The sequence below is a fragment of the Thamnophis elegans genome, chromosome 2 (assembly GCF_009769535.1).
Source record: "Thamnophis elegans isolate rThaEle1 chromosome 2, rThaEle1.pri, whole genome shotgun sequence".
In the NCBI taxonomy this organism is placed as follows: domain Eukaryota; kingdom Metazoa; phylum Chordata; class Lepidosauria; order Squamata; family Colubridae; genus Thamnophis; species Thamnophis elegans.
This window is the reverse complement of record NC_045542.1, coordinates 60,880,420-60,902,600: the sequence shown is the minus strand read 5'-3', so window position 1 is coordinate 60,902,600 and position 22,181 is coordinate 60,880,420. Positions and strand designations below refer to the sequence as shown.

The 22,181-nt window shown below is 33.2% G+C and overlaps 1 protein-coding gene across 1 annotated transcript in view; it reads right to left on the bottom strand.

Moving 5' to 3' along the window:
• LOC116503618 (protoheme IX farnesyltransferase, mitochondrial) overlaps nt 1–22,181 on the bottom strand; it is a 111,286-nt gene that overhangs the window by 32,283 nt on the left and 56,822 nt on the right. Inside the window, exon 5 of the mRNA XM_032210154.1 lies at nt 541–611. Coding sequence (XP_032066045.1) covers nt 541–611 — 71 coding nt within the window. The remainder of the gene's footprint in view (nt 1–540; nt 612–22,181) is intronic.

Genomic DNA, 22,181 nt, shown 5'->3' with positions numbered 1-22,181 from the left:
TTGCACACATGCCATAGGTTCGCCATCACAGTACCAGAATATCATAAACCACTGATCAGGTATTATGTGGTTTGTTTCCCAAATATTTAAAGACCACAAGCCTATTTACTTGTGTTAGGTACCTTACCTTCTTAAACTTCTTAAAACTCATGTTAGGTACCTTACCTACCTTAAACTTCTTAAAAGTTTCTTTGAAGATTTAATGCAGGAAAGTTTAATTTTTCTGGAAATTCACAAGTCCTAGTAGCATCAGCATTTTGGTTCTAATGTTTATTTTTATACAAAAATGTTGAAGTCTGTAACTCTTAGTAAGTATATCTATAATGGCCCTTATATGAAATATGAACATGATGAAGGGAAGTTGATGTATTTTCTGGGTGACATTATAAGTGTCAGAATCATCAAACCATTCAAAATGATTTCTTTCCATGTCTTTTAATCTTTATTTAACTAAGCACAAGAAAGATTGAAAATTGGGGAAATACATACAGCAACAGTGAGATTCATTTCTACTTAAAGAAAGCATATGTGCAACCTTACCTGATCTGTCCTTGTACTAGAGGTCTGTTTTTTGTCCTGTTCATATTTGCATCAAATGGAACCTCAAAGAACTACAAAAGAAAAAGAAAGAAAGAAAACAATTTTAAGAGATGCGTTCAAACTGTTGAAAGTATGAATTATTTTTTTCAGATTCCTGGTCTTCATGCAAAGAAAAAAATTCAAGATACAACTGAAATAGTGCAATTTTATTTTACATATAACTTTTTCTACATTTCCTTAAAGGGCAGGGAAACTGCATGAACAAAAACTTTGAAAATAAGCCTACAGAATCCATTCTCCTCAGAGCTTTTGATAAATCTGACAATACTTCCATAAAAAACACCCTTATTTCTTCTGCCTATTTTTTTAAAAATAAAAGTGCACAATCAAGTTACTTGTTTTAAAGATTAATATTGTAGCAATTTAAGATCACCAAAATTTGAGCCTGTTACCCCATCAAGAGTCACTCATTCTAGCAAATGCTATTGCTACTACTGATTCAAGAGAATACTTTTCCACTCCAGTCAGAGGAATTAACATGACAGCTCAGCCTAATATAATCATACAAATCCATTTTGCAAAGAAAACATGTCCTATTAAAGCAAAACCTGGGGATACAAAAATGTCTATCATTTTTATTTATTCATGAAAACAATATAAAATAATTAGCAACAGGTTTCAGTAGGTATCAATCCTTTTTATGAAATTATTCATATGAATTTCAAAGATGACCTTGTGATCGTTCCTTTAACAGAAGACCTTAAACATTTAAAAAAAACATATTTTGTTGTCTGAAAGCGGTAAGGCTTGCGTTCACAATAGGCAGATGTTCACAGTTGCTGACAGAAGAAAATAAGTGAGGTATCAGCTAACATGCTATGCTTTCGGTCACTGCTAATTAATATTATTTGCCACGCACAATTCATTATTTTTTAAGTGGGATAGACAAGCAAATCAGTGCAGGAATTGTAACTGTAGTAGTTTTAACTGATGCCAACCAGATACAGGGCAGGAATTAAAAAAAGGTTATGTTTGCACTGGCAATGAAAAAGTATTAAAATATCTGGGCCTTATTTTTCTTAAATAGTAAGAAGAGTGATCCTTGAAAGAACTAATTTGAGGTGAATAGGACTGATATTTAATATTTCATAGTTCAGCAAAAAAGAATACTGTTAGTAATAAAAACTTTCAGTAGAGACTATTCTAAGAATCATAACAAACTATCAACATTTAGACAATGTGTATAATTATTTTCAGTTTTATGAAAAAAATGGTACAATGTTACAAAACTCAAATGTTGAAGATAAAAACTGATTAAAGCAACTATTTTTATTAGATTATTGTACTGGGAAAATATTATATTGTATTGTATTGTATTATATTATATTATAATATTGATGGATAAACAGATTTCTGTATTAGTTATTTATTCCATTATCAATAATTTTGACTCTCACATCTCCAACTAGTCACACCAAGAAAATATTTTATTATTCATAAATACATGGAATGGGTCCACAATAAAAAACATTCCAGTGTAGTTGAATTATAAGCGATGGAGAAGGAAAAAAGAGAAATATTTACGTATCTTTACTATTAAATAAGATAATAGCCACCAACTTGCATTTCTATAATAGAGAATTCAAATAGGATGTGGCTATCAATTGTTCCAAATCACTTTTTTTATTTTTAGCTTCAGTAAGGATTCTTTTGAACACCAGATGTTGTGAGAATATTCCTGTCATCTTAGAAGGATTGTGCTCTTACAGAAGCATTTTGTTGACCACAATGGGAACAAAAATGATAGATTAAATGGGTCTAAGTCTAATCCAGCACATCATTTTTATGTTTCTACACATGAAAGTACTCAAAATCTTGTTTCATAATGCAGAAGATACAATTTGGCTTTTTAAATAATTCAGCTGCTAAAATTCTTCAAGTTTAGGAATTAAAAGTAACATATTCCTTGGGCCTATCCAGTATCATTGCTCCATTTTCTCTAGGTGGGTATAGTGGGTGTGAGGGAAGACTGTAGGGATACTGTATATTAAACCTAGTCCCTAATGTGTTTCCTTAATTTGTCTTTCTGTGATACTTAAAAGTAATTTTTATAAATAGACAGTACCTAAGAAAAAGTGTTTAGACAACCACTTCAGATCCATATAATGTCAGCAAGGTATCAGTTATCAGATTTTCTATACCTCCCACCAGATGTTTGGGGACAAAAGTACCCCTCTAATTTTCCTCAAAAATTTATTTCAAATGTTGTTTATTTCTAGTTACAAGCAGGGGGTAAAACTTGGTTTTAGATTAGATGATTAGAGACTTGATAGTTTTGTTGGTTTTAGAAAATAAAAAAACCCCTGTAAGATGAAACCTGGATAAATAAATATTTTAGCTGCTTACAAAAAGCTGTTTCCTCAGGAAGTCTGAATACATCATTTAATTTGACCGAAACAGAATATTACCTTTCCTACAATTCCGGCAATTTCAACAGCAGGAGGATGTAGAGAGAATTAAATATACAGTGATACAGCATTAATCCTCATAACTTGGCTGTGATATTAAAAATATACGGAACTTTTGAAATCAGTAGAAATAAATATTTAAATCATGATGTTGAGAAAAACCACATTAAATATGACTTGTAGGTAAATTTCTGTAAAAGATCATTCCCATTACATAGCTTTCATTGAATTGACAACCTAATTACATTTTGTGGTTCTAAAAGTGTGAGGTCAACTGCTATTTTATTGTTTTAATGTTAGGAACAATCATACCGTATGTTTCTCATCAGTTTTCTTCTGGACTGGCCTTCACTTATCATGTTTATGAAAGAATTAGAACTGTGTAAAAATGTCAGATTTTGCATAAAATATAAAACTGATGCTTTATCAATCAGATTTAGAACCAGATTAAAGAGCTCTCTTGCTCAGTGGTTTTCAGATGGTAGGTCATGACTCACATATAGGTTATGGGACAACTTAAGACACTGCCAAAATTTTCTCTTTTAGTGGCTATTAAATGTCTTTGGTGAGTCACTCTAAAAAGAAAATAATACTTATATATCTATTCAGTGAAGTAGAGAAAAAGATATACAAGGGAAAGGGAGAAATAAAAAATAATTGTGACATGTAAAAGATTCATGACTTATTTGCTAATAAAGGGCTGGATCTATAGTACAATAAGAATATAAGAAAAAACTGTTCTGAATCAGATCAAAGATTTAATTACTATGGCTTTCTGTTTCTACTATGACTAATACTGAAGCTAACGGGAACTAAACAAGCTGGACAACAGTAACATCCTGGTCATGTTGGTCAGCAAGGGTAAAAAAATGGATGAAATTAAAATAAACAGCTTTTACAAAAAAAAAATCTACTGAAAAACTAGTGTTTTATGTTCTATCATACTGTATAATTATAGTTTAACGTTACTCAAATTAATATCTTATTGTAATATTGATTTTTTTTAGGGATGCAGAGGTTAAGTGGCTAAGACGCTGAGCTTGTCAATCAGAAAGGTTGGCAGTTTGGCAGTTCGAATCCCTAGCACCGTGTAACGGAGTGAGCTCCCATTACTTGTCACAGCTTCTGCCAACCTAGCAGTTTGAAAGCATGTAAAAATGCAAGTAGAAAAATAGGAACCACTTTTGGTGGAAAGGTAACAGCATTCCGTGCACCTTCGGTGTTTAGTCATGCTGGCCACATGACCACAGAGATGTCTTCAGACAGTGCTGGCTCTTTGGCTATGAAACAGAGATGAAAAGAGTCGGGAACGACTAGCACATATGTGCAAGGGGAACCTTTACCTTTACCTTTAATATTTATTTTTAGGCCTGTGCATCCTTTGAAAAATGATTTGGTAAATATGTTTTAGAATCTGGAACACCCAAGTGCAGAACTCATTTAAAACAGCTCATCTTTTTTTTTTCAGAGGTCTATGCAAATTTGAAAAAAAAATGCTGCTAGAGGTGCAGTAATGGCACTCTTGTATATTCTAAAGGCATTCTTCCAAATCATTTTCAAAGGATGCCCAATCTACAGAATTCTATATTTAAGCACTGTGTGAGTATTCTGTTTCTTTTGGATCTCCCATTAACTCATTTCATTAGATAACCCTGAGTTCTAACATGAGAGGAACAAAATCTTATCTTTGTCTAATGTCTGTCTAAGTCTATAAAGTTGCTTCCCTTAAAAAAATTAAAGTGATATACTTGATAAGGAAATATTATCAGAGGCATTTAATCAGGTTTATATTGCAATTACACCAGAATCAGGTAAAGATCATACTCAATGTGCTAATTATCATCCAATCTCGCTGATTAATGTTGATGAAAAAATTTAACAGCAATCATGAATTAATAGCTATCAACCAGATTACAGTAAGTGATATTGTTCATTATTAAGAATTATCAAGCAGAGTTTATAAAAACTAGGTAAGCAGCAGACAATATTAGATTAGTTGTATATTTACCACACTTCAATAAAAAATAAAGCTCTATTTGTAATTTTGTCATTAGATGCTGAAAAAGCCCTCAACAAAAGATATAGATAACACATGTCTGCTATACTAAATGTTTGAAATCTATCAGAAGGATCAACTTTCCAGACAAAAGGAAACAAATTCTCCTGGGGGGGGGGGGGTTGCATAAAAATGTCCATAAAGTGATAGGCTTATTTACTTATTTTTTATTATTTTTAATAGTTTTAAGATCACTTTTTGCCTATATATTTTTAAGATTATTTTGTATGTTTTGACTAATCATTATGGGAAACAATAGTCTACAACACAGACTGAGCAAATCTTGAAAACATCCTATACTATTTCATCAAAGAAAAATCTCAGAAATCTTTTGGGAGTAGGAATAGTAGAGAATGTTTGATTTAAGAAACTGCACCTAACACCTGCCTGTCCTCAGGATATGAACATAAAGCAGAACCAATGGGATTAGAAGTTGGCCTTTTTTGAAACTTTTAGGCAGCTAAAAACATATTCAATGCAACTAATTTTTCTATTTATAAATTTCTTCATTATTTTCCACTTCAAATTAGCATTAAATTAAAAACAAGTTCAACATGCATCTAAGGTATGCTAAACTGAAACAGAATACAGAAAGTTCAACAGAAAGCTTAGGCTTTCACTTGAACTAAAAACTAGATAGCCACAGCCTGTCTACAATATTTACACAAAAATCTGCAATTATTTGATCTTCTCAAATAGAAAGAAACTACTCTGTCCCCAGTCAATTTGGTAAAATATTAACTCTGTATTTTTCCAATTAAATGTTAAAGCTTTGCTATAGTTCTTACCCAAAATATACAACATTATGTATGAATAATCTAAATGAAATAGTTTCAAGATGCACTTAAAAGTATATGCACTATATGCGTATGGGGGCAAGCTTGGAATTAATTTACATGTGAGTATGTAGGCTAAGTCAGTTATATAATCAAGTAACATTCACAAAGCTTTTCTGTTTAAGGAACATTTTGGAGGATTAGAGGCTATAGTGCACCCAGGGTTTGCTCTATTCTTATAGCCTCTGATTCAAGTACTTTGCATTATTGTGTATTCTGCCTTTAACACTTGTATTGAAATACAAAAGTAAGAGGTAGCTCTAAAGTGACATATAATTGATGGGTATATGGAAAAATTATCAAAACATCTTTCCAATTGAAAAGGTTAAGAAAAAATATGGTTTTTAAAAATAAATAAACACATACATAAATAAATAAATTTCTGCATTTTCAAAGTTGGGTGAAATCCTAATGATAGAGCAAAATATAACAAAATTCACACTTAATACTATACAAAAGAGTTCAACTTTTCAGAAAATTGATGCTTGATTCCTTTCAGCATAGAACAAACAATAAAGAGCATTGTTGTTTATTTAGCAAGAACAATGGCTGCAAATTAATAAAAAATAATAATCTCCAAGACAGTTATGACAGAGAAAACAGAATGAAAAATTGTAGGTTATAAATGATGAAAAGTAGAGCAGGTTGATAAACATGTGTACCTTGGTAGAATGTTTACCGAAGACAGGAAAATATGTACAGAAAATTTAAGTGATGTAAATACTGATAGAAAGGAGAAGACAGTTTATCTCTGGCCTCTGGTACGGAATGAATGTTTGTCAAATGAAGCAAAAATGGCTATGTCTAAGAGAATTCTTTTGGCACTTTGTTATTTGGACCTGAGAGTTAGATGCACTGGAAATGTAACACTAAAGAAATGTGTGTGTGTGTGTGTGTGTGTGTGTGTGTGTGTGTGTGTGTACACCCCCATCCTCCCAAAAAAGAATGCTGAATAAAAGTGGACTAAAACAAAGAATGAGTAAGAAATGAGTGAATGAAAGAGAAAAAGAAGCAGTCTGGCCATTTAGAGAAAAATAATAATATCAGCTTTGTAAAACCAATGTAGAAAATGTGGAAAAGTTGAGGGGAAAGGAATGATGGAGAAATGATGCTGACAAGATGTTCAAAGAGAGGTTAGAAGTGTAAATAGGAAAATATGATATATGCATTCTATGTGAGGATGAGGTAGAAGCAAAATTGCTTTGCAAGAACAGAAAATGTATAGTAAACAGTGTTAGTTTTTGCTATATTTCCTATTCTTTCCCCTCATTTCCTGCTTTATTTGTCCACCGTTTTCCCTGGTTTTCTACATTTTGCATTATAGTAGAAGAACTAATATGGTGGACTTGAGTGTACATTTGTATGATACTAGGAATTGTGAATCATCAATTTTAAAGCAATATTTTTTTTCAAAACCATCTGAGTAATGTAGAATAGTTGTCAAACAACATTATCCATTAAACTGTGGATCTGCTCAGCACCTAAATTTTCATATGCTAAAAATACGATTTGAGACTCTCCTTGTGATATTAATTTTTCTGAGTATTTTAAAGTGAGATTGGAGTTTCTTTTGATTACTGTTTTTAAGAAATAGAGATTGCTGTCTTGGATGTATTGGGCCATTTTATCCTCTCTGTTTGCTCTGAGCTACTCTAAATGTTAATAATGACCAGTGTTGCTTTTCACTTACATTATGTTTCAAATTTTTTACTGGCTGAATTACAGTAATCTGAGGGCTTACATAGTTTTTCTTTTCCTATTTTTTTTAACAATAAACACATTGTTAAGCAGAGAAACTAGGTGGGTTAATTCTAAACAGCTTAAATAAATTGAATTTATACTGAAAAATTAGACGAAGAAAAATATATGCTATTGCTCAAGGCATAGAAATATTTTTATAAGGTTTAAAATCTTATCTAATTTAAGCACTGAAACATACATAACATTTCTAATACCTACATGTTGTACTTTTATATAAGCTTGATGAGGTTCATAAAATATAAAATGCTATTTGAATAAAGTTATTTAATGTCAGATATTGTGTAAAAAAGACACATATCACAAAAATCAACACTCATAAGCAGGGGCATCTTTGTCTAAAGAAGAAATGGAAAGTAGCTTGAAGTGAACAGCATGAGCAAAAAATCTACAGATATGGCTAATAATCATTAGAGTTTGGACTGGAAACACTGAAGGTAGATTGAGCTATCAATCATTGAAAGCATATTCTTGCAATAACTAATGAATCCAGTTGTAAGGTGCCTGTGGAAAGCTTTGAGCTGAAAGATATCAGTAAGTTAAATAACTTAAATATTTTGCAGAGTTAATTTTTCTAGCATTCAAAAGCTACAATTCACAGAGGCTGCTAAATGTTTCACACTATGCTGGAGTTAAACTATTTATTATTTAAATAAAGACTTTATTTACCTAGAGAGATTTCTGTTATAGTTATCACTGCTGTCTATATTCCACCTGATGCAAATATTAGCGCAGCGCTCTCTAAGTTACATTTCGCCATCGAGAGGCAGCAGCAAACTTACCCTGAGGGTGGTTTTATCGTGGCTGGGGATTTTAATCAAGCCAATCTAAAGTCTGTTCTCCCTAAGTTTGTGCAGTATGTGCAGTGTACCACCAGAGGTAAGAATACTCTAGACCATATGTACTCAAACTTAAGACAGGCATATAGAGCAATCCCCCTCTCCCATCCGGGTACGTCTGACCACATCTCTCTGCTACTGTGCCCAAAATATATCCCCCTTAGGAAAAGGATACGACCAGTCTTGAAAACTGTCAAAATCTGGCCGGAGGGAGCACTCTGCCAGTTGCAGGACTGCTTTGAGACTACCGAGTGGAGTATATTTGAACATTTGGAGCTGCAAGAATTCACTGACACGATACTCTCATACATTAAAACATGCACAGACAATGTAACAGTGAATAAGCGCATCAGAGTTTACAGTAATCGTAAACCCTGGATGTCAGCAGAGGTACAATCACTTCTGAGAGCCCGAAACTTCACCTTCAAGGCAGGAAACGAAGACAAATACAATGAAACCAGGGCAAACTTGAGAAGAGGCATTAAGGCGGCTAAACAGAAATACAAACAAAAGGTAGAGAAGTATCTGGAAGATAATAACTCAAGACAGGTGTGGCAGGGGCTACAACACCTAACCAACTATAAGGGCAATACAAAAAAAATAGCTAATGCTAATGCCCTGCTAGTAGAGGAGCTAAATAGCTTCTTCACCCACTTTGAGGTCAAAAGATCAGTATCTGTGGCTCTAGCCCAAAGGCCCTCTGACTTCCAGCCACTCACCCTGGATGAACATCAAGTGAGAGCTGAGCTGAAGGTTATAAATCCCAACAAAGCTGCAGGTCCAGATGGGATATTGGGGAAAGTGGTAAAAACCTGTGCTGACCAACTAACAGGGGTCCTGACAAGGATTTTTAACCTCTCCCTGCAACAGGCTATAGTCTCAGCATGTTTGAAAGCAGCCACAATTATCCCAGTTCTGAAGAAAGCAGCCATAAAAAGCTTGAATGACTATAGACCCATTGCACTGACAGCTGAAGTGCTTTGAGAGACTGATCCTACAATACCTCAGGTCCTGTCTTCCACCAAATTTTGATCAACGCCAGTTTGCTTATAGAAGCAACAGGTCGCCTGGGGATGCCATCACCAATGCTCTACATATTGTACTAAGCCACCTTGAGAAATCTAGGAATTATGTCAGAATGCTTTTTATAGACTATAGCTCAGTCTTTAACACCATCTTACCAAGAATTCTCATTGAAAAGTTGACTGACCTGAATTTCCCTCCCCTCACTTGTGAATGGATCAAAGACTTCCTGATGGATTGTCCACAAACAGTAAGGGTTGGGTCCTTGACATCTTCCACACTGCAGCTCAGCACAGGCTCCCCTCAGGGCTGTGTGCTCAGCCCATACCTGTACTCGCTGTATCCATATGACTGCATATCCTCTGATCCATCCAACATCATAATAAAGTTTGCAGATGACACAACAGTGCTGGGTCTCATAACTGGAGGGGATGAATCAGCATACAGGGAAGAAGTCCAGAAGGTATCCGTATGGTGCTTAAGAAACAACTTACATCTAAATACTAGTAAGACAAAGGAGATGGTGCTAGATTTCCGGAAGCACATAGAGGAACCTGCCCCATTGTATATCGAGTGGGGGCTGTGTGGAGAGGGTTTTCTCTTTTAAATTCTTGGGAGTACTTATTAGTCAAGATCTCACCTGGAAAAATAACACGTCTCTGGTGATTGGAAAGGCCCAACAGAGATTTCATTTCCTTAAGAGTCCTGCGAAAAAATCAGGTGGAACAACGGCTGATGACCACTTTCTATCGGTCCACCATAGAAAGTGTCCTCACATATTGTATTACAGTATGGTATGCTGGTTTAACAGCTGCGGACAGGAAGGCACTACAGAGAGTGATCAATTCGGCCCAAGAAAACATTGGTTGCCCTCTGACACCACTGGATGACATCACCAGATCTCGCTGCTGTAGCAGAGTAAGGAAGATACTCCGAAATGATTCACACCCTGACCAGTGTCTCTTTGTACTTCTACATCAGGCAGAAGACATCAAAGTATAGCCAGCCAAACAAACAGGTTTAAAGATAGTTTCTATCCTTGGGCTGTGAGACCTTTAAAAGAACCACAATCACTCCATGCACACGCTAGTTTTCTTTTCTTTTTCTTTCTTTTTTCATTTCTGTTATAATTTTGCACCAGTGAGGTTAAAACCAATTTTGTTGTATTTAAGTACAATGACAATAAAGATTATACTTATACTTATACTGGCATACATTAACAATTTTTCACATCTTCAAAGCAACATAAAGCACTGCTAAAATTAGTTTTGAGTATCCTTGCAGGGGGTTAATTATTCCAATTTCATAGAGGAAATGCAAAAGATATGCTACTAAGAAAGCAAAATTACGCGATTGTTCAACCTGAGAAGACAGATAGGTACATACATACACACTTCAGAAATGCTATTAGAATTCAATGTTCTTCAGACCTTTCTACTGAATTATTTAAGACAAAATACCTCTGTAATGTAGACAAATTAAGTGTTTATTTTCAAACAGTGAAATTTGGGGAAACAAATTTTAAATTATAATTTATTTTTTTATCATGCAACATAAAAGTAATAGCTATGGTAAAGAACAACAAAATGACCACAAAAAGTTCAATGTAGGGCATAGTTATTCTTATGGGAAAAACAGTCTGTGTTTTGTTGAATGCTAGGTTACTGAAATAAAAAAAAGAGTGTAGCAGGCTGTATTCTAACAATTCTGAACCTATAATGTTCATCCAGAATTTTGAGTGAAACAGCGACTATCCCTTGAGCACTCAGTTCATTCTATTCAACATAGTTAGGAATTTGAACTTGCATCAAAACATAATTTCTAATCTAGGTTTGGAAGGATGGGTTTAAATTATAGTTTCTTGATTTGCACACTCAGAGGCAATTGATTTCTCTCAGAAGGCAAAGGAATGGGGAAATATTTTTTTCATCAAGACATGCTAGGAACATTTTTCTTTCTTATTTCACTTGGGGCTATAGGGGTTGTTTATTTATTTGATTTATTTATTAAATTTGTTTGCTGCCCATTTTTGCCAGAAGGTGATTCCAGGTGGCTTGCAACATTAAGACCAATAAAACAATAAAAGTAAATATTTCTAATAACATTAATTAAAAATTAAAATACAAATTATAACTAAAAGATGGAGAAGGATGGAGCAGGGGTGAGATGGTATCTGCTATTAGTCCATCAACCATCTCCATCATGATACTCTCCATTGGCCCCCAAGCCAGCTGGCATACCTAGGTCTTCAGGCCCTTATGGAAGGTTAGGAGGGTGGGAGTAGACTTCACTCTGAGGACAGGATGCAAAGGCCCTTCTAGCCATCATTGCCACTTGCTTTTTAAGCAGGAGTCATGAGTCCAGGAAGACCTCCAAACTGCACACTGGGTTTCTCTCGGACAGTACCCCTCATCTAACATCAAATGACATATTCATAGAAACTGAAGGCCTCAAAACCCAAAGTCACTCAGTCTCCCCAGGGTTGAGATGAAATCTTTGTTCCCTATCCAGACTCTCATAGCTTCCAGGCATCGGGATACAACATTCATAGCACTGCTTAATTCATCAGGGACAGAAATGTACAATTGGGTAATTGGGTGTCATCAACATACTGATGATATTCTACCCTATGACAACAAATTAGCTTACCTAGCATCCTTAAACAAAAGGAGGGAAAATACTGAACCCTGTGACATCTCCTAGAGCAGGGACCAAAGGATGGGATTTATCCTCCGCAATCACTGCCAAGTGATATTGGCCCTGGAGGAAAGAGGTGGACCAGAACAACACTGTGTTATCCATCCCCAATCCTCAGAGCTAAGCCATAGTTGATAGTATTGAAAGCTCTGTGAAGAAGTTAAGTAGGGCAAGGATGGATGCATAAGATGTGTAACGTTTGTTTTGCCCTCGCCAGATATTAGCCAATTATGTTTCTGTCCCATACTCAGAGTGAGATTCAGATAATCCACTTCCTTGAAAGTGTTCTGAAATTACTGTGCAACCATCTTCTCAATCACCTTCCCTTCAAAGTAGACATTAGTTACTGGACAAAAAAAATGTCACTCTTTGTAAAGAGTATTGAGCTAGGGGACAATGCAGATGATATGGCAAATCAATCTCAACTAGAATGCAGCAAAAAAAATCTTTAAAGCATATTTTTGAAAAATGCTATCTACATTTTGGCAATGGTTGTATGTCATAGTCAACTATAATAAACTCATAAACTACTGTATTTGAACAGAAAAACTGTTGCACTTAATTCTAAGGTTATGACATCTGAAAACCACATTAAAATTGTGATATCCATATCTAAATAGCTACTTGAGAATATTTTTTTCAAATACAGTTAAAATGAAACTTAAGTCCTGCTACCTTGAAACTTGACAAAAAAAGATTAAAGGTTAAATTCATGAAATCCAATTAAAGTAAGACACCCATCATGTTTTACTGGGCCCCTAAAGCAAAAGACTGATACAATGGGCGGAAAAAAATTAAGCACTATATCATATGTTGAGTAATAAAATTAGCAAACCTAAGTAAGGTTCAAATACAGCCATTATACACATCTGGGCAAAAAAGGAGGGAACAAATCATTAAGCAATCTGAGAATCCCCAAACAAAGAAACTGTAAAATTCTGAACTGTAAAAGAAAGGAAACATATTTAATCCCTCTGGAGTTTAAGTATGTATTTCAACTGGGTTATCCCATTGCTCAAAAGAACACAAAAACACTCAAAAGCTACAGACATTCAATATATCCACTGTGTTACTGTAGGCAAAAAGCCAAATAGCTTCAGTACCCAACAGCCTTGGCACCTGTTGGTTTTGTCATCAACAAATATATTACCATTTCTCTGGCAGAGGGAAGCTAACACCATATTAGAAATGCTTGCTTATCTCTACAGAAGGCAAAAGAGGCAACTGGCATGTGCTTTAAGGGGATTTTTGTAAACTGGAGGATCTGGTTATAAGTAAAAACTTTATAAATACTTGATATTTGCCTCTATTTCATTTTCTGCATGCCCCCCCCCCCAAATATGGGGATATTACATAAAGTATAATTTTTGCAGCCTAGGCTACATTTCATCTTCCCTTAACTAAATTACCTATGTGCATCCTACAAATGTAGTCCAAATTAAAGATTTGCAGGGAAATTGAGAGATGGATTTCTACTCAGAAAATAGCTTAGCTATTTTTATGCTATAGAAATTTCACCTGGTAAATGAAGTATGTAAATAAGAAATGGTAGCAAGAGAAAAAAAACCCTTTAATTAATCCAGTTTCTAGCAGGAAAATGTATACATTTCTACTTCACCAGATTCAAGTAATACTTCCATTTATTTATACATCTTATGAGACACAGCAAGAAATATAGGAAAAAGAATACTTTCCTGTGGAGGAATTACTAATTCAATTCAGCTATCATCAGCAATACTTATTAATATCCTAAAGTTAATTTAAAGAGAAGATTTGTATATGGTCTTATCAAGTGTAAAAACAAAAATCAAACATTGGTTAGATATGACAGATGATATGACAGATCAGAACTTCTTGCTGTTGAAACATAGCAAGATCTAGATGAAAAAGTGTATTGTAGACTAACACTAGAATAATAAAAGCAGTAAAAGGAGTAATGTTATTAATGAATATTTGAAAGAAAGCAACAATAGAGTAGTAAAAGGTGCTATATGCACATTGACAGCTAAAATTTTAAAGTACATAGGATTCAGAAGAGAGAGTCCCTAAATATTGATAGGCTGTAAAGTTATAGATAATTCAATGATGGGAAACTGTGTTGATCGATAAAAGACGAATTTAGGTGAACCTCCAGAATAAGAAATAACCACAATGAATCCAAATCTTTATGAATTGTAGTGCAGCGAGGACAAAGATTGATTCATTAATTCTGTTCTTAGTACTGATACAAATAAGAACAACGTTATGATGAATTGTTTCCACTGTTTTCAGTGGAATGCTTATTGTAAAGATCACTGAGTATTCATGAAACAATACTCATTTAAATAACTCATAAACTGATATACTGTGGTTCTTTATGGAAATAATTTTCTGTTGATTGCTACCAAATCAGAATTTGTCACTGAACAAGAGTTAAAACAGTTTAATATTTTAAACATGATAGATAAGAAATGCATTTAAAGGAAATTCATTCTCTCTCTCTCTCTCTCTCTCTCTCTCTCTCTCTCTCTCTCTCTCTCTCTCTCTCTCTCTCTCTCTCTCACACACACACACACACACACACACTCACACACACACACACACACTCACTCACACACACACACACACACACACTCTCTCTTTTGAAACCTACCAAGGAAACAATTAGATTACCAAGATGAACAAATCATACCAAGATGAAGAAAGCATACAACAATAAATGTTGAAAATGTCCCAACAAAGAAGGAACATTTTAGTGTACATGGTGGTTATGCAAAAAGACATAAAGGAACTGGAAAGAAATACACCAACACATCTAGAAAGTTCTGAAAATAAAGTTCAATTAAAACCACAAAGTTTATTAGGTATTATCCCAGAGAAAATAAATGAACAATTACACAATTTATTAAGATATATCTGATATATCTAGCAAGAATCAATCTCCCTGACTACATCTGCCCATCAGATCAGATCCAGCAGAAGAGGTATACTACAGTCCTGTCTGCCACAGAGCTGCATTTGGTGAGATGTAGGACAAAGGCCTTTTCTCCTATGGCACTCATCTTAGGAAACATCTTCCCTGAAGTAAAGTTGGCTCCATCTCTGTTGATTTTTCAGAAGTCCCTCAAAACCTGGTTATGCAACTGGGCCTGAGGGCCCCAAGGGACTGATGAATTCCTCAGATGGCTCCATTACTGTTAATATTTCTTTTTTGCCTTTTAAGAACAATTTTTAATTGTTTGGATCCATTGATTGTTTTTATATTGATGTTTTATATCACTGTTCTTATTGTATGCCTCCCAGTCATATTTTGTGACATAGGTGGCCATATAAATGTGATGAACGAACAAATGAATATTATGCAATATGATTTTTTAAAAAGAAAAACAGAAATAGTTTAAATAATCCAAATTGAAATGAGCTACAATCACAGATGTCCAAAGCTTATAAAACCATTTAAGTAGCAATTATCAGTTAGAAAAAAAGAAGGGGAGGGAAAAAAAGAAGTATCTAGAAGCTACTGGCATGCTTTTTCCTGTATTTTTTGTTTGTCTGATTTGCTTTTTAAAATGTGTGTTCTTTTGTAATATTATTTTCACTTCAATCTCTCTCTAGTGTAAAGTTTATTGTAGAGGTCTATGTTTGTGTTTGTATGGTTTTGCTTTTCTGTTGTTGATGTCATCTAATTAATAAAAAAGGAAAGCCATGCCCAAGGGGGAAAATGGATAAATATTAGGGACATGGAGTGAGCAAAGTTCAGAGTGTTGAAGGAATGAAAGCACAGATGTTTTCATACAAAGTAGAAAGAAAATCAAATCTTGGCCATGCTTCCAGGGAAAACACCACGTGATTCTGCTCAGAAATTTAAGGAGAGCACATGTTGGGATTCTGAAAGGTCTCCAGCTATGAAGGGAGACCATCACTGAAGATCATTTAAGTAGGAAACCAGACAACATTCTGACAGCTTTCAGCAGCTGTACCTGTGGTCTCTACCATTTGACTTTGCTCCTGCCAACTGCTGAGATCACCACTACTTTCCTGCTTGTCACTTTGTATTCACATCAAATGAAGACAACACAACATAAGCTTGTTAATTCACATGGACGATGGAGATCCACGGAGTTATGGAAAGACTGCTGAAAGGCTGAAAAAATACTGATGTCATCTGCAGGAAGGAGAGAATGCATACACAAATATTGTGCCTTACACAATGGCTCTAACATTCTAAATGTGTTTCATTATGTCACCAGGCTATATATCATTGGCTATGTAATTTTAAAAGCCATTCAGCATACAGGTATACCAGTATATTTGACATAGGAATCACCAAAATAATACTTGATCTAATATTTCAAACAATCACTTTGCATAACGAAATAAAAGTGAAGTCATTATAAGAAGATAAAGAACTAAGTGGTGTACTTTCCTCCACTTAAATAGCAGTTCTTCGAAAGCAAAATTATATATTTCCAGGCCAGGCCCCAACCCTCCTTTAGTAAGCCAGAAGATCCTGAGCCATAATTCAGACTGTGAGTTTCAAAACTCACAGAGGAGATGCTATAGGAGACATCACACAATGCTTAGAAATAGCAGAAGTTCAAGCAGCCACTTGACACAGAAGTACTCACTTGAACCCTCAAAAGGACTACTTGAGAGTAGTAGCTTACCATGAAAAGAGAATCATCAGGGTCATTGGGAATTGCTTGAAGCTAAACCTTTGGAATCCCTGGTACAAAATGCTTCAATGGAGGCTTGTTAATTGCTGGAACAATATCTACACCCAGTGACAGAACTGCATAACAAATCACAGAGAGGGCTTTTTAAATGTTACTGGGCCATAGTCCTACCTTTCAGTAGCAAAGACTTCTATCATCATATTTCTTTTCAGAATCTGACCTTGCTTTTTAACCTGTATTCTTTGGAAAGAAAGGAATTCCAAAGGTCCCATCAAAGCTCACTAGGACATGCAATTTTACAGTTGCTTGTAGTCAAATATTTTTTGATGTTTCCAGAAACTTTCCCAACTTTATTGGTTTTCCGAATATGTTTCCTGTGCTATATTAAAATATTTCAAGATAATTAGGCAATATACAGTATATTTATTACAAATTATTCTGCAACACAGCTCTTTTCCTTAGAGATGATCAAACTGCAATGAATTGGAGGGTGCAATATAATGCAGATGAAAACAAAAATTATCAAATATTTGAGGAAATAGGTGAACTGATGAAGCTATAATAAGTAACCTATTGTATTAACTTAGAGTTTCATAAATTACAAAATCTATAGTACCAATAATGGAGAATATTTGTAGTTCCAGGTTGAAATAAACATGCAAGTGGCTAGATAATTCTAGTTTCAAGGTGCATCTTATTTTTAGAATAGAATAGAATAGAATTCTTTATTGGCCAAGTATGACTGGACACACAAGGAATTTGTCTCTGAAACATAAGTTCCTTAATGTATATGCAAACAAGGTGATAAATCATGATCTTAAAATATAATCATAAATCATAAGATATAACACTTATTGATAGTCTTATGATACTAAATAAAGCAATCAACACAAATTATACAAACAACAAAGTTGTAGATAAGATTCTAAAGGAATACATATCATAATGGAAAAATGAGAAGGATAATAGTAATAAAGCCCTACTACATGATTTGACATCCTAAGGCATAAGATAATGTAGTGGGAATTAGATTTATTTTTATTAGTAGTATTTTTTTTTTTTAGTCAGAGAATGCTATCATCAATATCCATATTTTATTGGTAAAATTTGTTTTCAAACTATGGTTTGCTATATTTGTAATGATCTTAATAAAATTAGGGATGGCAGGAGCCCCTCTATTTGTCCTAATTTTTATCTGTCATAAAGTTTTTGTGTAACAAAATATGCTTAATTCTAAATTAAAATTAGAAAATGTATGGTAAGTAGGAAAACTACTGGCTACAATGTAATCAAAATTTTCAAAACTGCTTTTAATACAATATACACTACAAAGAGATCTGATATTTTTAAAAAACTTAAATATATTTACTTTTTTCTGTTTGAAAATGTGGGAAACATGGCTTTTTACTCCACATGATCTCATTACAAAGAATAAAACAATGGTTATAGAAACAGTAAGAGGCTTGTATCCAAATACTACACTTCACCAAAACAAAGTACTCAGTTGAAAACTTAATAATCAGAAAGCACTTTCAGGCTCCTTCCTCCCTCAAAATTTCCATCAATTATTTTACAAATTATCCTCATAGTTCTTATGAACAGTAGTCTTCTTAGAGTTGCCTTGTAGCAAGATGGGTGACAAATAAATTAAATATTGAGTTAATACATATCACAGTAAATTACATATTGAGTTAGTGTGATGAATCAGATTTGACCCATCAGTTTTTCTGCTCACTTCTGGAAGGGTTTTAAAGTGAATATAACTGAAAAAGTAATGAAAAGAAAATCCTTGAATATTAAGATTAAATTGATTTACACAGGGTTAATTTTCAAGATGAAAAGATGTCAAGTTAGTGTTTATTTCAACAAAAAAAATATGGTAAGTCTTTAAATAATATTATTACATTTGACGAAGTTTCTTTAAATCTTTTGCATACGAGTGCAATCATTGGCTATGAGAAATTTTACAGAGATTGCTAAGTAGAATACATGTTATTTAGAATTTTGTAGGGCAGGACTACTTTCTTGAAGATAAACATATATTAACTTCTACTTCATAAAAAAATATACTAGAACTTTTCATACACCAACCTGTAAACTTGAAATTAAGTTCTACAGAGTAATAAGCAAAAGTACAAGGTTGTACTTTTGCTTATCATATCTTTATGATTACCAGGCTCATATCTATCATAACAATTTCTATTCCAAAGAAGCTAATATTTTAGAAGTTTCAAAATATATTGCAATTATACTTAAGAACTTACTTTTTACAAATCAATTCAAAAAAATTTGAAAAAAGTTATTGAGACCCTGAGCAATTTAAAAAGAACTTTACCACTATTCATGTTTAACTTCATGGCTATATAATGTAGGACTTCTATGGAATCTGAAGGATGCAGAAATATATACAACGTTCCATTAAGATGTGGTAAATGTCATTCAGCCTACTATACAATCTTAAATATGTCTGCCTAAAGAAAATTTATTATTTCAATGGAAAGTTTTTAAAGTTAACATGTACTGGATTACAGCCTTAGCCTTCCATTACTGCTATTGATGTATGTTCAGAGCCTTTATATTTTAAAAATATTAGGATTATTATTTTTCTTCTCAGTACTTCTGTATAAAATAAATCTACTTTTCCAAAGATTTAATAATGATAAAAGATTAAATATTGTTAATAGTAAAACATGTTCACAATTGTTTAATTTAAACAACTAAAAATAAAGTGGAATTTTATTACTACACAAAACAGAAGAATGTTAAACATGAAAGCAAATTCTGTGCTTAGAATTATATTTGTTTTAAATAAGGTTACATAAGAAAGTTATATTTATACTATAATCATATAAAGTAATGTAAAGATCATTAGGAAGTATAGCTTTTTAACTGAGTCAAAGGAGCATGAAAAAGAAAGAACTTGACGATAACATTTGGAAACTTGCAGATTTTTTCCAAAATATTAGTTTCATGTAATAGGACAGAAGTCAATCCATTCCTTATTTCCCACTAATAGTAACAAAGGTAGCAATTTTTTTTGTCATTATGACTATCATGGAAATATCAGATCACACAATAACAATTCAGAGAAATATCTCAGTGGATAAATGTACAAGCTAGGAATAAAAAAGGTAATTTTCACAAACACAAATATATTCTTCAACACAAAAGTTTGACAAAATAATTTTCACCTAGCTTATTATAATTATATTTTATTTTAATTTAAGAAGCATGCAAATATTTTACTATAAGTAAACTATAGCAAATGAGCAAAAATCAATATAAAATAAATATTCAGGATTATGATTTAAATATATACTAGCAGATAATCAACAACGGTAAAATGTTCATTTAAGGGTCAGCAATTCAACAAATGAATAAACTCTCTCTTTGAGCTTATTTTTACATTGCATAGCATTTTCATTCTTGCTTAAGGATGCAATTTCAACTAGCTAAAATCATAGAAAACAATGCCACCACACAAAATAGGGGCAAGAATTACTTTATAAAAATCATATCTTATTTTTAAAATACTACTCTGATCGGATCCCCACCAGACAATAAAAAGTGTCAAATCACCCCTATTTAAGAAAATTGTTCTAAAAGTACTAGTAGTTATTTTTTTCTCTATCTATCAAGTTTGTAGTTTAAACATGTGCCTGAAATTGCATTATATTGGATGAAAAAAGAAGTAAATATTCAGAAAAATATTGATGATAAAAAAGTTATATTTATCATTACTTAAAAAACTATTTTTTATGATCAGACTGCAAAAATGTAATCCTCTGAAGATTTACTTTGAATTAGGAATACACTATTACATTAAAATAAATTATCAAAATTCTGCATCTTGGAAAAATAATATTGTGTTGTCTATTATTAGTGAGGAAAAGAAAGGATAAAATGAAAAGAAAGCAAAGTTTTTGTTTTACAAATATTGGCGCTTATGAAAAATGAATTATTAGAAAAAGTGTTAAAAAGTGCCCTCCATTGTCTTTAAACTCTACCTGGCAAAAATGGCAGCAATGTGTGGTTTTACAAGACTTATTTTATTTAAGCTCCTATCAAATACTTGGTAATGACCAGTGATGAAGAAAGGTAGGATTTGCAATTAATAAAAACTTGACGGTTGCATATTTTCTTATAATTGTATAAGTTCTATCTATGAATGTGCTTAAATTTGCTATTTTAGATAGTATTACGTTCACCTGGACACAGTTATAACAAATGATATATTTTCATGGAAGAAAACCAACCATTTTCAGATGAAGCAGAAAAGTTCATATATAGGACATATATTACTCCAATTAATCCAGAACACATTGGACGTTTTTTATGATCTAGTAACTGAACTACTATTGAATTAAATAATATACACAAATGTCTCTATTATGTATTTCCTTTGTTTTTAAAAAACAGAAATAGCAAGAAATATAATCTACACATACAATAAGCCCACATATAATCAGCAATATGTATTTTAAACAGCTGCAGTTATTTGAATATTACTTGCATATATAGTTCCAATTCCAAACACTAAAATGAAGTAGACTGTTTTGGCCGGTTGATTACAACAAGCAATATTTACACTGCCATTTCTTGCTTATCCTGTCACAAATGTTGGACAACATTTCTGAAGGAAACAGGTGTGAGTTTTGCTTTTTGCTATAGACTAATTAAATAGTTCTACTTTGCAAAGGTAGCACAAAATACACTATTTATGGCAACTCGGGAGCAGGTTGGCACCCTGACAATTTAGGGGAGAACATATCATGAAAATAATATAAGCTACAACTTTTGAAGATTCCATTCTAACATATCCATCCATCATCCATCCATCCATCCATCCACCCATCCATCCATCATCTAATTTATACACCACCAATCTCACTATCCAAAGAGACTCTGGGCAGCTTACAGTTGCATAAAATATAAACACATTAATAGCATTAAGGTTAATAACAATTAAATAGAGGTTAAAACCAAGAACACAGGTAGTATCAGGCTTTTGTTTCTAACTCATCCTATTACTTCCCCCTAGTACATCCCCATATTTACTCACATTTAATTAAACTGCACTAATTGAATTTTGTAAATTATGGTGTCTCCTTTTGGAAATTAAAAATGTTTGATTTGTTAACAGCACCTTAAGATAGAATTAGAACAAGTGTGATTGAACACACAAATAATCTGACTCTGGTATATAAACTCTCAGTGAACATACCAGCAATAAAGTGATAAATCATAAATCATAAGATACAACCAACAAAGTGATAATCAGAAGATACCAATAGGAGTATGTAATAAGA